Source organism: Pseudonaja textilis, chromosome 15 (genome assembly GCF_049901715.1).
Source record: "Pseudonaja textilis isolate UNSWEBS1 chromosome 15, rPseTex1.2, whole genome shotgun sequence".
Classification (NCBI taxonomy): Eukaryota; Metazoa; Chordata; class Lepidosauria; order Squamata; family Elapidae; genus Pseudonaja; species Pseudonaja textilis.
Window position 1 is genome coordinate 1,169,973 of NC_142004.1, and position 14,392 is coordinate 1,184,364.

The window sequence follows — 14,392 nt, forward strand, 5'->3', positions numbered from 1 at the left end:
CACTTCAGCACCTGGACAGCTTCTCTATTTTTTCCTCTATTTTTTTTAAAAAGGCTTTTAGAGTTGGTGCACTCTGACCTTCGCCGTCAACCCCTTCAGGGTGATGGGAGGATAAAACTACAAGACTCTTCACATGCTCAAGGGAACACTTTCCTTGTACCCCACTTCATCTGTTTTTAAAGCAGGAGAGCCTTCCCCCTCCCCAGAGGGTCCTGCCTTAGGCAGAACGCCATCCCTTCTCTCTCCCGTCCCTTTTTCCCCTTCTCTCTGCCTCAGGTTTCCATTATTCGCTCCCCCCCCCGCTTTCTTGGGCTTCTCCCTCAGAAGCTCCCTGAGAGAAAGATGGGGGGAGGGACTCTTTTTCCGCTCTCTCCCCCTCCCGCTCTTTTTCTTTCTATCTCTTCCACGGGCGGAAGGATCACGGGCGCGCGACTGAATGAGGCCGCCCGCACGGGAGGGGGGAAGAGAGCGAGAGTGGCGCGCGCGCGGCCGGGGTTGGGAGGGACAGAAAAACGGGCGAGCGCGCGCCACGCTCCTTTTCCCTCAAAGCTTCCCGCTCTTGGCCCAGAAAGAAGTCCCGGCGGCCGCTTCCTCCGGTATCCCTGCGCCTCCCCCCCCCGCCCCCCCCACCCCGAAGGAGGTGACTGGGGCGAGGGGAGGGCCGGGGCGGCCATTTTGTTCGCCGCCGTCGCCGGGGATGCTGCTGGGTTGCTGAGGCGGGCGCGACCGGCGCGGAGGGGAGGTCGAGAGAGGGAGGGAAGAGAGACCCGGGGCGAGAGGGTCGCGGTGGTGGGCGGAGGCGAGGGAGGCAAGCGCCGGCTCGGGAGCCGGGGGCGGCCGCGGCGAAGGAGGAGGCGAAGGAGGAAGTCGACCCGGCGGGCTCCGGCTTGGCTCCTTCCCCAGCCGCGGAGAGGCGATGGCGGATATTGACAAGCTCAACATCGACAGCATCATCCAACGGCTGCTGGAGGGTGAGGAGGGGCGGCTCTGGGGAGGAGGGGGGCGGGAGGGTCCGCAGCGCGGGAGGGCGCCCGGGGGCGGCGGGTGGGCGGGGAGGGCGAGAGGGAGGGATCTGCGCCCCTTTGGAGATCGGGGGAGGGACGGCGACCCCCCAGACCCTCCGATGGGGCCCCCTCCCCTTTCAGGAGGGGTAAGACCCCCCCCTCCCCAAACGATGCTCTTCTGTCCGCGGAACAATTCGGCGGAGGGGGCGGTTGAAGATGTGCCCCCCTCCCCCGAATAAGACACCCTCCTCGTTGCAGGCCGCCCCCCTTTCGTCTCTTTGCCCCCCCCAAAAAAAATCGGGGTTCACCTCCCACGATCTGGGGAGGCTTTTGGAGTCGGGTGGTGGTGGTTGTGCTTTGGACAAAGGAAGGCTGGGAAATGGGGAGGGGGCGGGCAGAGGGCGCCAAGGTGACCCCCCACTTTAAAGAGGGGCTTTTGGGGGGAGGGTTCAAAACTGTGGGGGTGAAGAGAAGGGGATGCTCGATGGAGGGAAGGAGATACCTGTGTGTGTGGCGGGGGGGTTGAATATAGCCTTGTTTACCTGGGGGGGGGGTGTCTCTCTTTAATGTGTTTTATTCCCGCCCCCCCAATTTCTGTAAGGATGTCCGGTAAGAGGATGGGAGAGGCTTTTGCTGAATGAATGGGCAGGCAGTTAAAGGGGGCTGAATCATTGGCCCAAATATAAAGGGCAGAAAATTATGGTTGTGTTTGTGTGCATGTCTCACACACACACACAGACAAATAAATAAACACCAGTACTGTAAGTAATTAATGAAAAATGCCAAGTCAGGATGATGCAGGTCTGCTCTGCCTTATCCATTAGAAGAAAAGGGGTCAAGGTGCAAATATTGTTTTTAACCTTTGCCTCTGATTTTACTTAGAAAATAAGGTGTATTTTGGGAAATGTCTCTGGAGAGTCCCAATCACCCAGGTCATGGTTATCCCAAAGGTGCCTTTTCCAAGAGGCAGTTGGACTTCCTTGGTTTTTCTCTCCCCCCACTTTAAAAATGTTTGCTTCTCATCCAAGAAGCTTCTTCAGATCTGAATTGAAAAACCACCCTTGGGACGCCCTCCGAATAAAACAGTCTGCTAGTTGGGTTGCAGTTTGGGATCTGTTGGATTGCTGGGTTTTGCAACCAAGTTGCTAAACATAATTTTATTTGGATTCTGGGATGGATATATTTGATTCAAAGCCAGCGTGAGGGCATAGTACTGACATGTGAAACATGGGCTCAGGAGATAACTTTGAGCATTCTTTCTTGACTCAAGAACCTTACTAAGTTGTTATTATAAGAGAAGAAATGGTAGGAGGGAACGCTTTTATAGATCGGTTTAGGCTTCTAGGGTGAGATACCACGAAGTAAACATAAATAATAAGGATGAGGGTGAAAGCAGGCCTCTCTGCAGTGGAGGGAAAGAAGGAGAGTAGGAATGGAGGATTTCCGAGTGGGTGTGGAATAAATATCCCTCTTTCCCCAGTAGCCAGAAGTTCACATTGCATGTCCTTATCCCGCAGTCCTTATGCCTGGACTTCATCACGCTCCTTTGGTGAAGTTGTGAAAGGAAGGGAAAAACCCCTCCCGGAGGAGCTGCCTCCAAGATTCAGAGCCCCAGCGGCAGCCTCATCTTTCAAATAGCCCAAAGTTTTTGTACATGATGCTTTTTATACTTGGACGGTGGAGGTCTTACATGCCTTTCTAGCCTGCTCGTTCTTGGAATAGGAACACAAGTAACTTGTAGTGCCTGGTAGGTAGGTCTCTTTTGTTTTGCCCTCTTTAACGTAAGTGGAGTCTTGCTCGGAGGGCAGAAAGAGATTGTTGGTTAGCCCAGTCTTCCTGACCCTGTATGATTGTTGGTCCAGGGAATTATGAGGGCATATAAAAACGTTGCTTGCCCACCTGTGCCCGTCTATTATGGCTATTAACTTTAAAAATAGGCCTGCTTCTTTGAGCTGGAGTGAACCTTTTGCTTGCAAACAAATTACAGACTTTAATCCCAGCATTATGACATCAGTGTGACCTTTTGATTACTCTGAACTCTGGTGCTGGGTTCCAGGTGGCCCCTCTCATCTGAACCATTTGGCGGCCTGATCCAAGTGCTTTTCTGGGGCGCCTCCAAGGTACAACGTTCTATACGTTTGGGGTATCTGCAGTTTCAGTTGCAGGAGGCTGGCCTTAGATTAAGCTTGGAGTTGGGTAAACAGACCTGATGACCAACATTCCTTCCAGCGACAAACAAAAATTATAAGGCAGCTACTGGGTTGATCCAGCCTTATCCGAGTCCATTCTGGATTAATAACACAATTTGGGGATTTAATATCTAATCAAAAAAACTGTCTACAATAATATGAACTGGGCCACCTATGTATCCTTTCTATAATGGGCCTTAATCCTTCTCCTTTAGGTTTGACCATTGAAAGAGAATTGACCATTTGACCTTTGAAAGAGAATTAGCAATGCAAAAAATGATTGGATTTGTAAATTCAAGATGTTTGGCATTAGCCTAGATAGAACTTTTTTTAAAAAATCAAACCCTTCTAGTATTATTAGAGCTGTTCTTGCATGCTTAGTAAAAATGGTTGCTTAATCATCTCTCTTCATTTGTTGAACAAATTTAAATTTCAGATGACAACAGCATGAGTTCAGTATAGATTAATTTTTGGTGTCATTTAATGCAATGTGAGTTAAAATTGGTTGTGTATACATATCTTGGAGGGATAAACAGGGGCTATTAACACCCTATTCTATTAATAGAAATCTTATTGCTACTTAATGCTACACGTGTATTAATATAATTTAAATTATGCTGCAGTGAGAGAATTTTGTAAAAATATATTTTCTCTTGGAATTGATTACTTGTAAAAGTATGTCGTATTCTTTTTTCTTCTGCATCGGTAATTTTAACCCCAAATATGAAAGACTTTGGGCTCTAAAATACATTTATTGGCATTTTATTCTAAAGTGCATCTCTCAGCATTTTAGAGAAGGATGCTTCCTAATTGTGTATTTACCCTGTTCTTGGAAGAGTTGCAGTAAGATTTTGTGGCTTAGTTGTTGCTACAAAAGAGCTGCAAAGCTTTGGTCCTCCTGCTTCCTTTCAGATCCAAGAAGAGGAGAATGAAAGTGTGCTGGCTTTTGTTCTACAAAGTACAGCTTCATATCATTTCTGAACTTTGGAAGGGTGGTATCGCTATAAAATATAATTAGAACTAAAAGCTCTCTAGTCTGCCTGCATGCTCCAGTTCTCCATATTTGGCTAATGCAGGGAACTAACTTTCAACTTCCAACCCCACAAATACAATAAAAAGGGGGTAGTTTTGTGCTCAGAGCAGCCAGTTTAATTTTCATTTTATAGTTGGAAAAGCTACAAGTTCTCAGACAAACATCGGTGAGCCTGTTCCAATCTAGATCTTCCGTCTTTAGGCAGAGCCTACAGACTATTATAGATCTGTGTGATTCAATGGATACCTGCAAAGAAACAGTGTGTTCAACCACCTATTCTGTATGACCAGAAAATCTAGTTATTTACTTGCTTATCAAGACTAGTAGATGTTGAACAGCTTAGCCTTTTATTGCAAAGCAACATATTTTAATCCTGTCTGGGCCTTTAACAATCCAGATGTAAGTGGAATATTATGGGCTTCCTGTTAGAAGAAGTGGCTTTCATGCTTTCTCAATATTATCTTTCCAAATCTCTTATTTAACCATAGATGACTAATAAAAGTGCACATTGCAAACTATTTTATCTGGTCTTTGCAAAGATGGACTTGGGCTTCCTTTCTCTTTTGCAGTCAACCCTGGCTAAATGTTACTGCCTGCAAGTCGCATGAGCCTGAACTGCTTGAGTAGGGGGTTGGACTAGAAGACCTCCAAGGTCCCTTCCAACTCTGTTATAGCGATAGCGCCCAACAATCTGGGTCCTCATTTTACTCACCTTGGAAGGCTGAGTCAACCTGTTATTGTGGTATTTTCATGCCTTTGTGGTGAAGGACTTTGTGCTTTTTTTTTCATATTAGGATTTTTCGGGCCATAATTATAACTATGGCCTGAAAAATCCCAATAGGGAAAAAAAGCATAAAGTTGATGGTCACAGCGCTTAGTGAACAATGGAAGCAAATTTAAGCCTGCAGAACTAATTAATTTTGATTGTGCAGTTTGCAATTAGTGCTGTTCCCTAGTAGTCAAAGGACCAGCTATATCCATGTTGATAAATATTTTCCTCTGGAACAAATCACTAATAAGCCATATAGGCTGCATCTTAGGATATGCGTCGCGCCAGAGGCTTTGAGGAACAAAGCAGGTTTGGCTGGATTCTGCCCGCTGTTTCTATCCTCCTCTCTCTTTGCAGGGTAAACAGGTAAAGTTGTAATTAATGAACAGCTGCGATCTGAAAAAGATCAATGCGGGTAGTCCTCAACTTACGACCACAATCGAGCCCCAAATTTCCGTTGCTAAGTAAAGGATTCTTTCAGTGAGTTTGCGACCTTTCTTGCCATAGTTGTTAAGTGAAACACTGCAGTTATTAAGTTAATAACCCAGTTGTGAAATGAACCTGCCTTCCCCATTGAGTTTGCTTGTCAGAAGGTCGCAAAAGGCGATCACACGACCCCAGGACACGGCAACCGTCATAACTATGGCTTTTTTTCAGTGCCGTTGTGACTTTGAATGGTCACTAAATGAACTGTTGTAAGTCGAGGACTACCTGTGTAGGTTTTTTGCCTTTTAAAGAAAGACAACAACCATCCGATTAAAGCCTGTCGATGTTTTTCTCTTGGCGTGCAGAAGTGAAAGTTTTGATTTGCTTTGAAGCCAGTGTGGGAGGGCACAGTACTGACTTGTGAAGAAGGTTGTAAGATTTACGTCTGCCGACTGGTACCGAGAGCAACCGGCTTTGCAACGGGCTCTGCCTTCAGGGCCGAGCTTCACTTGCTCAGCCAGCCAGCCGGCTGTATCCCTTGCCCATCAGGCCATTCCGTTGCCTCCACCCGTCCCTCCACATTCTGTGGCACCGGTTAAGTTCAATCCTGGGTGGTCTGCTCTGGAAATCATTTTGAAAATATTTTTTGTACGTCTACAAATTTAATAGTTTCCTAAACAAACTACCTGTTCGTTTCTCCCTGGCTCTGTACAGTATCATTTGTGTAAGTTACTCACCACGCCACATTATGCTGGGAGAATTATAATTTAGACGGAGATTTTCCCTCCCATGTGATAAATATGAGGTCACCTGTTGTTTTCCATAGGCCATTGTTTTTCTCTCTGCTGTTTAAATGCTTATTAAATCAAGAGTGGTGTCCATGATTAACTCCTGTGCTGTCCCTCTTCATCAAGGAAGCTGCGTCCTCCACTAAATTCAGAATATTTTGGTCACAAGTGGGAAGGGGGCTTAAGAGCGGATTTCTCTAGGATTTGCCTGGCAAAACAGATCTGCGATATTTTTACTCACTTGAACTGGCACTAATTCAGGGCACATGCTGTTAGAATATTTGGAACAGACAAAGCTTAAGAGATTATTATAGGTTTGAAAGCCACAATAAGTAAGGCTCACTTTCCAGTTTATGGCCTTGTCTATATCTTATCTATTTATCTCACCTTTCAGCTCTCTTTTCAGTATAAAATGCTAGCTTGTGCTGTACTAGTTCAAAAGGGGGGGAAAAAGAGAAGTAGGTAAGCTAATTCAGGGTACCAGTTCTTGTACAATGTTATATAAAGGTTACATAACAGCCTCTAAAGGAAACAATACTCAGAAAGAAGGAATAAAATGATGCAGGATTCCAACTGAACCAGTCAAGAGGGTCTCCTCTTGGTCTCTCTCCCACCCCCCCACCTTTGATGTAGCCAGGTCACCCAATTCAGGTCACCCAATTTTGACAGTTAGGGGGCCTGTTTTATATCTCCAGCGTTAAAGCACTTCATTCTGAAAATTGTGAAGGGGGTTTGTAAAGAGTGAATCTTTCTATTCTCAGCTTATTAGCAATTAAGACAATTTGACTGAAATCTTGCATACTGCATTAGAGGAATTGGAAAATTCAGATGCTTTGTGTTTTTTTCAGTGAAAACCAGCTCCTCGGGTAGAGTCAAAGCAAGAGATATATGGTCAGTAGTCTGGCATATTAGACATATTTGGAGGGATCTTGGATAGCTGCCTTGTGGCAGGATAACAGCTGAGAGAATTTGCAATAGCACATAAATTATCTTGTAGACAGTTGTGAGGACAATTGTCATCTGGTCACGTTGTAAATTAAATTGTAGATCACAGATTCAACATAATGCTCCTTTCAGTTGTTGATTGCTAACTTCCCCTAAAGTTTGGTCTTTGGACTTCAACTTAATTTTAATAATATTTCTTCAACATTTCATGCCTGGAAAGTTTATTCTGTGTTAACACACTTAATTCTAATAGTTAAGGTTAAGAAATACTAATTATCTGGTTGGCTTTTTAAATAGTTATCGGGTTGGTTTTTCTATAACTGCTTTGCTGTTAGATACCTGGCAGTTTTGTTAAACACATTTCGGGTTACTCGGTGGTAGCTTGGGAGCTGAATTGGAAAAACGTTATCCACAAATCCCTTCTGCCACAGAGCAGCCATGCTGCAATGCAGAAGGAAATGTTTCAGTGAGTTTATGCTAGATTATATGTGATCGGAATTTTGATTGCTCCTCCAATATCTAATGAAACTGATAATGTCACTATAAAATGCTAACATGACTGACAGAATAAGATAATTATGGGGCAAGTCCCGGTATTGCTCAAGTCACAACTTTTATTTCCTGGGAAATCTTCAGCTTGATTCTAATATTGACTCAAAGCAAAGCTTGTTAAACCTAATCTTTGAGCTCTTCAGAACTGTCAGTACAAGTACTTTAAACTTTTTTTTTTTTTGCTTGTTTATATGATGTAAGACACAGATGAGAGAGAGAATATAAAATCTTGTAATCAAACTCTTGGAGAAGATAATCACAGAATCTAGTTTGTTCCCTCTCTGCAAGCATGAAATAGGCATAAATTATGCAAATGTGGCAATTGGTCAGCAGCATTTTTTGATCCTTTGTTCTGCTGATTATGCAAATCTAAAGCTGCTACAATTCCCTTCAATATTTTTGAGAATATTTTACATGCAGTTAGAGAATGTGGTTGACATCTTGAAACATGGTGCGCTATGAGGGTGATGAATTCACTACTCTTACACACACATTGTGAACAGCTTCAGTTTTCAGTATAGCTACGCCTGGATGAAGAAAGCACTTTTAAACTATACCCACCTATTACAATGGACTTTACCGATTTTTAATAATGCGTTAGCAGCCGTGTGTTACAGCCACAATTATTCCGAGTGGCTATTTTGAATTTAATAAAGAATGCATTCTTTTTAGAAGGTGCAACTGGAATAAACTGTTAGGTATACCGGATATGTGGTGCTGATTGCAAAAAAATACACATCAACAGCACAAAATAGGTTGGCCTGAGCTGGTAGTCAAAAAATAACTATGCGTATTCCTAATGTTCTGTCCGTGTGAAATGAATTGACGGATGTAATTCAAGAAAGATTTGGGGGGGGGGTGTCAAAATCCTCCATCCTAATAAAAATAACTGATTGGACTTCTATGTATACAATGTGCTACAAATAATCACATATTTTTTCTACGTAGTGAGAGGATCCAAACCTGGTAAAAATGTCCAACTTCAAGAGAATGAAATAAGAGGATTGTGCTTGAAATCTCGAGAGATCTTCCTCAGTCAACCAATTCTGTTAGAACTTGAAGCACCACTTAAAATATGTGGTAAGTACCTTGTGTGTGTGTGTGTGTTTTAAACAGTCTAATAATGATTCACGGGATTTGTTAGCTAGTAACTTCAGGTGATGTATCTGAGGATGGCGGATCTGTTAGAAAATTGCAGTCGTAACCTCTTTCAGCCAGGTTGCTTGAAGATGAAACTCCGTCTTTGAATAGAGTGCTGAAAGGGAACTATGGGATGTAACTAAAAGGAAACAAATTTCAGGAAGATACAGTACTTGATTTTTGATACACTCTCGTCTCATAGCCGTTCTGCATATTTAAATAGAGTTTCCTCCCTCTCACTTTGCTCGTCCTTGCCACGTCCACGTGAGAGAGGGAAATAGTTATTTCCTCTTTTTCAGAAGCATTAGAATATACTTCAGCTATAAAACTACGGGTGAAATTCACACTCTGGCTCTAATTTACTTTTAAAACCACAGCCATAAATAATGTTGGCACCACGGGGAAACTTGTTGACAACCTGACTGAGGTCTCTGGTTGCTTTCCTTAATGCTCTTACGTAGTGCTCCCTTTAATTTGCATATTTAAAATATATTGCTGTGTTGGATTCTCGCTTTAGTGAGCCAAACTGCCCTGAAAACTGCTTTCCTCTGCTTGCTTAAGGTGATATCCACGGACAATACTACGACCTCCTGCGACTGTTTGAATATGGTGGTTTTCCACCGGAGAGCAACTACCTCTTTCTCGGGGACTACGTTGACCGAGGGAAGCAGTCCCTGGAGACAATTTGCCTCTTGCTGGCCTACAAGATAAAATATCCCGAGAACTTTTTCCTCTTAAGAGGCAACCACGAATGTGCTAGCATTAATAGGATTTATGGGTTCTACGACGAATGTAAGTACGCGTGTAGGGAAGGGTGGCTTTCTCAAGGAGGGAGGTGCCCTCACTTGTTGACCATGAAGTGATCTCGATCCTTGGAGGGAGTTGTGCGTTGATCGGGCTGCAGAGTGGAGCGGCTGCTTAACGTCTTTGATCTTTTGTGTCACACTGAAGGTCTCCTGTCACAAAGGCAGAAAATAAATCATGTTCCTTTCCTTTCTTCTGAACTTTTTATCATCCCTTTTGGTTAAAAGTTGTAGGAGGAGTCCTTGACTTAAGACCACGGATTGGAATCAGAATATCCCTTGCTAAGCCAGACTTAGGTTCAGTGAGCTGTGCCCCATTTTACAACTTTTTTTTTTTTTTGCCGCTGCTGTTAAGCAAATCACTTGAGCGAATCCCCCCGTCGTTAAGCGAATCCACCTTCCCCCTTGACAATGCTTGTCGGAAGCTGGCTGGGAAGGTCGCAAACGGTGGTCACGTGACCCGGTGGGACACTGCAGCCGTTGTAAATAGACACGCCGGTTGCCAAGCATCCTGGGGCAGTGGGGATGCTGCAGCGGTTCTAAGTCCACGGTCCGGTTGCAAGTCAGTTTTTTCCGTGTAGCTTGGAACGGTGACTAAAGAAATGGTTGCGAGTCAAGGACTCTACAGAGGTCAAGCCAGTCTTCACCGAAGACGAGCCAGATCAGGCCTAGGAGTAACTGCGAGGGATAGGAAGGAGGTGGTTTTTTTCCTTCTTCTTTCTATTCCCCCCTAAACTTCTCTGTCCCGCTTGATTTTGAAACGACTTCGTTCCCCAGGTAAACGAAGATACAACATCAAGCTGTGGAAAACCTTTACAGACTGCTTCAACTGCTTACCAATTGCAGCCATTGTGGACGAGAAAATATTTTGCTGCCATGGAGGTAAGTAATTTTGGATGCCATCTTGGGCCGCATAGTTGATCAGAGTTGAATTTCAAGGCGTGTTTTATAACTCTTGGGATATTTTCAGAGACAAAACTCAACATTTCATTCCTTAATCGTAGCTATGTCAAGGCTTGAGGGCCACCAGCTTATATCGGGAAGCAGGCTTAAAATTATTGAACCGACCCTTAATTTTGTAGGAAGACTGCGGAACATTTTTTAAATCAAAACTATATATATCTATATATACATACATATAAATATATAGATATATATGAGATATATGAGATAATTGCAGGCTACACAGACAATTCCTGCTGCCCATATGATATATAAATAGTTGTGCCATTCCTGCCTTATAATCTAAACATCTGCAGGATGTTTTGAGGCAGAAGCCTCAAGCTTGCAGTTTTGGAGGATGTGAGTGGGAGGTTACAGCCGAACAGATGTGTGCGTGAAAGAAAACGTTTTGGCTCAGCAAGGGCAGGGCACGCTTTCATTTGAGACAACGGCACTAAACCAAAGGGAGGTCTGTTTTGTGAGCAGTTTATTTGGCCAAAGCGGTGATTCTCTTGGGGACAGCTTGCTCTGGAAGGGGCTGGGACTGCAATTACGATGTGGTCTTCCTAGTATCGGATCCAGGTTTAGTTTCATTTCAGCTGCACCCATTTAAATCGGTGCTACTCGGGACTTATGTTTCCAAATTACTCTCCTGAATCCAGTTGAAGTCTGAGTAAATCTGGATATGTATCCAAGAAATGGGAGCCTCTTAAGGAATTGTTTTTAATTTCTCATATTTGGTCTTCCTCTGGTCCTGTATTGGGTCCCTCAATTGAGCATCACCTCTCGGGTGAAGTTGGCCGGCTGCTCTTCCTCAGAACTGCCCAGGGCAACAGATCTCCTTCCCGTGTGCTTCTGGCTGTTGTGCACTGTGTTTGCCTTGCGCATCTCCCAAATTCAAACCAGCCGCCTCTTAATCTCCTGCCCAGGCTTATCACCAGATCTCCAGTCGATGGAACAAATCCGACGAATTATGCGGCCCACAGATGTGCCAGACCAAGGCCTCCTTTGTGACCTGCTGTGGTCTGACCCCGATAAGGATGTGCTTGGATGGGGCGAAAACGACCGAGGGGTGTCCTTCACATTTGGAGCCGAAGTGGTGGCAAAGTTCCTTCATAAACACGATTTGGACCTTATATGCAGAGCTCATCAGGTAAAGGGAGAGTAGAAGCGCCTAGAAAATGTTCCCCTCTGCCTCTGGCATTCAGAGCAGCTGCTTGGCTTTAGGAATCCTCTGCCTTCTCTCTCTCTCTCTCCCTCTCCCCTGGCTGGACGGAGAGAGCATGTCTCACAGCGGGATAAAGAAACAGGCTCCCGAGGAGGAAAGCCCAACCGCAGCATCTGGTGTAAACGGAGAGGCCGCTGAGGCTTTTTCTAGCCCTGCCTAAAACACCCCACCTTTATGTAGAACACGGTAGCTAGTGCCATTTGGGCGCTCGTCGGGCAGCTAGTGTTATCCCTGTGTTGTGACATGCCGCTGTGGTGCCCGGCGCTGTGGCAGTTTCAGTCAGTGTGTTCACAGCAAGTGGAACCTTTTGCAGACTTTCGGAGAAAAGGAGCTTACCGCATTTCCCATAAAACGAATTCCTGCTTTCTTGCCTTCTTTCCCACCCCACCAGTACTAAGAGAACCGTCTTTTGCCTTTACAGGTAGTTGAAGATGGATATGAATTCTTTGCAAAAAGGCAGCTGGTAACTCTGTTTTCTGCCCCCAATTACTGTGGGGAGTTTGACAATGCAGGTGCTATGATGAGTGTGGATGAGACTCTAATGTGCTCCTTTCAGGTAAGGTACCTTCGAAGCCCCGGGTGCTTTGCTTCCCTCCTTTTGGTGTTGTTCAGTGACGGTTTCCTTCCGGTCCACCTTCTGAGCATTAGCCATTTGAAGATGCATTATTCTGGCTCTGTGTGGCGTTGCCGGTTGCCATACTAGACCCAGGGCAGCCTTAATCGGTTGGCCTGGAGCTGGCTTCTCCCAAGAATCCTCCCCCCCCCCCCCGCTGCTTTCCAAAGTGACCTTTGGAGAGAAGGAAGTAGGGTCATTGCAAGCTGTGGGACGAACACACCCCAACTGCATCCGAGTTCAGGTTTGTTAGGCTGGTCTCGAAAGCCCAAACCACTCCTGGCTTGGGGTATACTCCAGCGCACACCCTCTTGGCTGCCTCCTCAACTGAGCCACGGATGTGGTGGCTCAGGAATTCTGGGAGTTGGAAGGCTACAGGTCATAAAGGGGCCACAGGTGCCCATCCCTGGCTTACGGAATCGGAAGGAAATGCACTGATCTTTTCAGAGAGGCCGAGCGAGAGAGCGGAAGATGTGATCCTAGTCCACTCTGGGTCTTGGATGGAGTAATTTAGCCCTGTCTTTTCAGGTCTGAGCAAACCGGTGTGACTCTCTCTACCTGTGTGTGGTTTCCTTGTAGTAGCTGCCTGCAGAACCTGTATCACTAAACCAGCAAATTGTCATTCCAGATCTTGAAGCCTGCGGAGAAAAAGAAGCCCAACGCTAGCCGACCTGTAACGCCACCCAGGGGTATGATCACAAAACAAGCAAAGAAATAAGCATTCTCGGGCCTGCCTGGTTGGGACTTGTACCATAGTATATAATCTTCATTTTTTTAAAAAACAAAACAAAAACCGGTAAGGTGTGTCAGTCAGCTTGCTAAGACTAGACTTCATGTGTTGTGGTTTTTCTTTCTGATTCATTTGGACGGATGTATTTGCTGGATGTAGCAGCAAATGAGACTTTCTCCCTTCGCAAGAAGAGTTTTAAAAAAAACAAAAAACTGGTCTTTGGAAAAAAAGAGGAAAAAAAACACAACACCATTTTTTTGTTCTCGATGTTCCGGCTGTACACTTCACAGCGCCTCTCCTGCCATTCATTCTGGGTAATTGTGCAACTGACTCCTTGAAGCGGTGGAGACCAGGTGATGTGCAATGCCTGCTTTTTTATTTTAGGAGCCAAGGAGGCACCAGCGTGCCGTGTGACTAGGAAACGTTATGACGGTCAAATCGCATCCCGTTGATACGGTTCACTTGTAAAAAGCTTTTTGTTTTTAAAGGGTTTGTCACGTACATGAGTCCCGTGGTCGGCTTTTTCAACCCACCCCCAACTTTTGCCAGCTTCACTAGTATGATGTCTGTTTTAATTGCAGCACCTCAACCCTCCCGTATACTTTGAAATCACCGTTTTAAAGCCATGATTTTAAGATTTGTGTCTCTGTAGAAATGAAGTTGTGCAGGGGAAGACTGGTCAGAAAGGCCCGTAGAGATGCACTGGTGTCTTAAGCTGGATTTTTTCCCCTGCAGGAAGGACGACTTGAACTAGCAGAGTAAAGCTGTGAGCAGCTGAAGTACGAGATTAAAGACTTTTGATACTTCCCTTATATTCAGTGTCGGTGCTACTGTGCTCTTTTAGCCAGTTCAGAAAGGTGTAACACGTGAGGAGACTTGCCTGAGAATTAGAATTACTTTAGGTTCTGTTTTACTTGCGTCGTGAAGACTCGCTCTCTACAAAGCTTAGAAAACAACCCAACTACAGCAGGGAGCCCAGTGTTCACCTGTTTCTATGACTCACAGTTTCTTGTGGGTATTTTTTTGTTCGTTTGTTTAGTTTTTAAAGAAAAACCTGTAATCTTTTTAAACAGATGACAGTGTACAATACAAATGTGGTAAAATGCCTATTAAATGAGTAACTTGTTAAATTTTCATGGCGTTGGGTTTTTTTTTTTGCCCCAGCATCGCATTTGTGGAAAGTCACTTGAAACTTCCTCTCCGTAAATAATAATAATAATAATAATAATA

At 44.8% G+C, this 14,392-nt stretch overlaps 1 protein-coding gene across 3 annotated transcripts; it reads left to right on the forward strand.

Annotated features, from left to right (window-relative positions):
• Positions 1–629: 629 nt before the first annotated feature.
• PPP1CC (protein phosphatase 1 catalytic subunit gamma) lies at positions 630–14,296 on the forward strand. 3 transcript variants are annotated; one of them, XM_026719340.2, is made up of 8 exons: positions 630–971; positions 8,655–8,786; positions 9,408–9,638; positions 10,427–10,531; positions 11,521–11,744; positions 12,241–12,375; positions 13,061–13,121; positions 13,898–14,296. In XM_026719340.2, the coding sequence occupies exons 1-8, from the start codon at positions 917–919 to the stop codon at positions 13,909–13,911; spliced, it is 957 nt and encodes a 318-aa protein (XP_026575125.1). In that variant the 5' UTR covers positions 630–916; the 3' UTR covers positions 13,912–14,296. The 3 variants fall into 3 exon arrangements, with proteins under 3 accessions (XP_026575125.1, XP_087769423.1, XP_026575124.1); XM_087913297.1 differs by lacking the exon at positions 13,061–13,121; XM_026719339.2 differs by lacking the exon at positions 13,898–14,296 and having other exon boundaries at positions 13,061–13,226.
• The last annotated feature ends 96 nt before the right edge of the window (positions 14,297–14,392 follow it).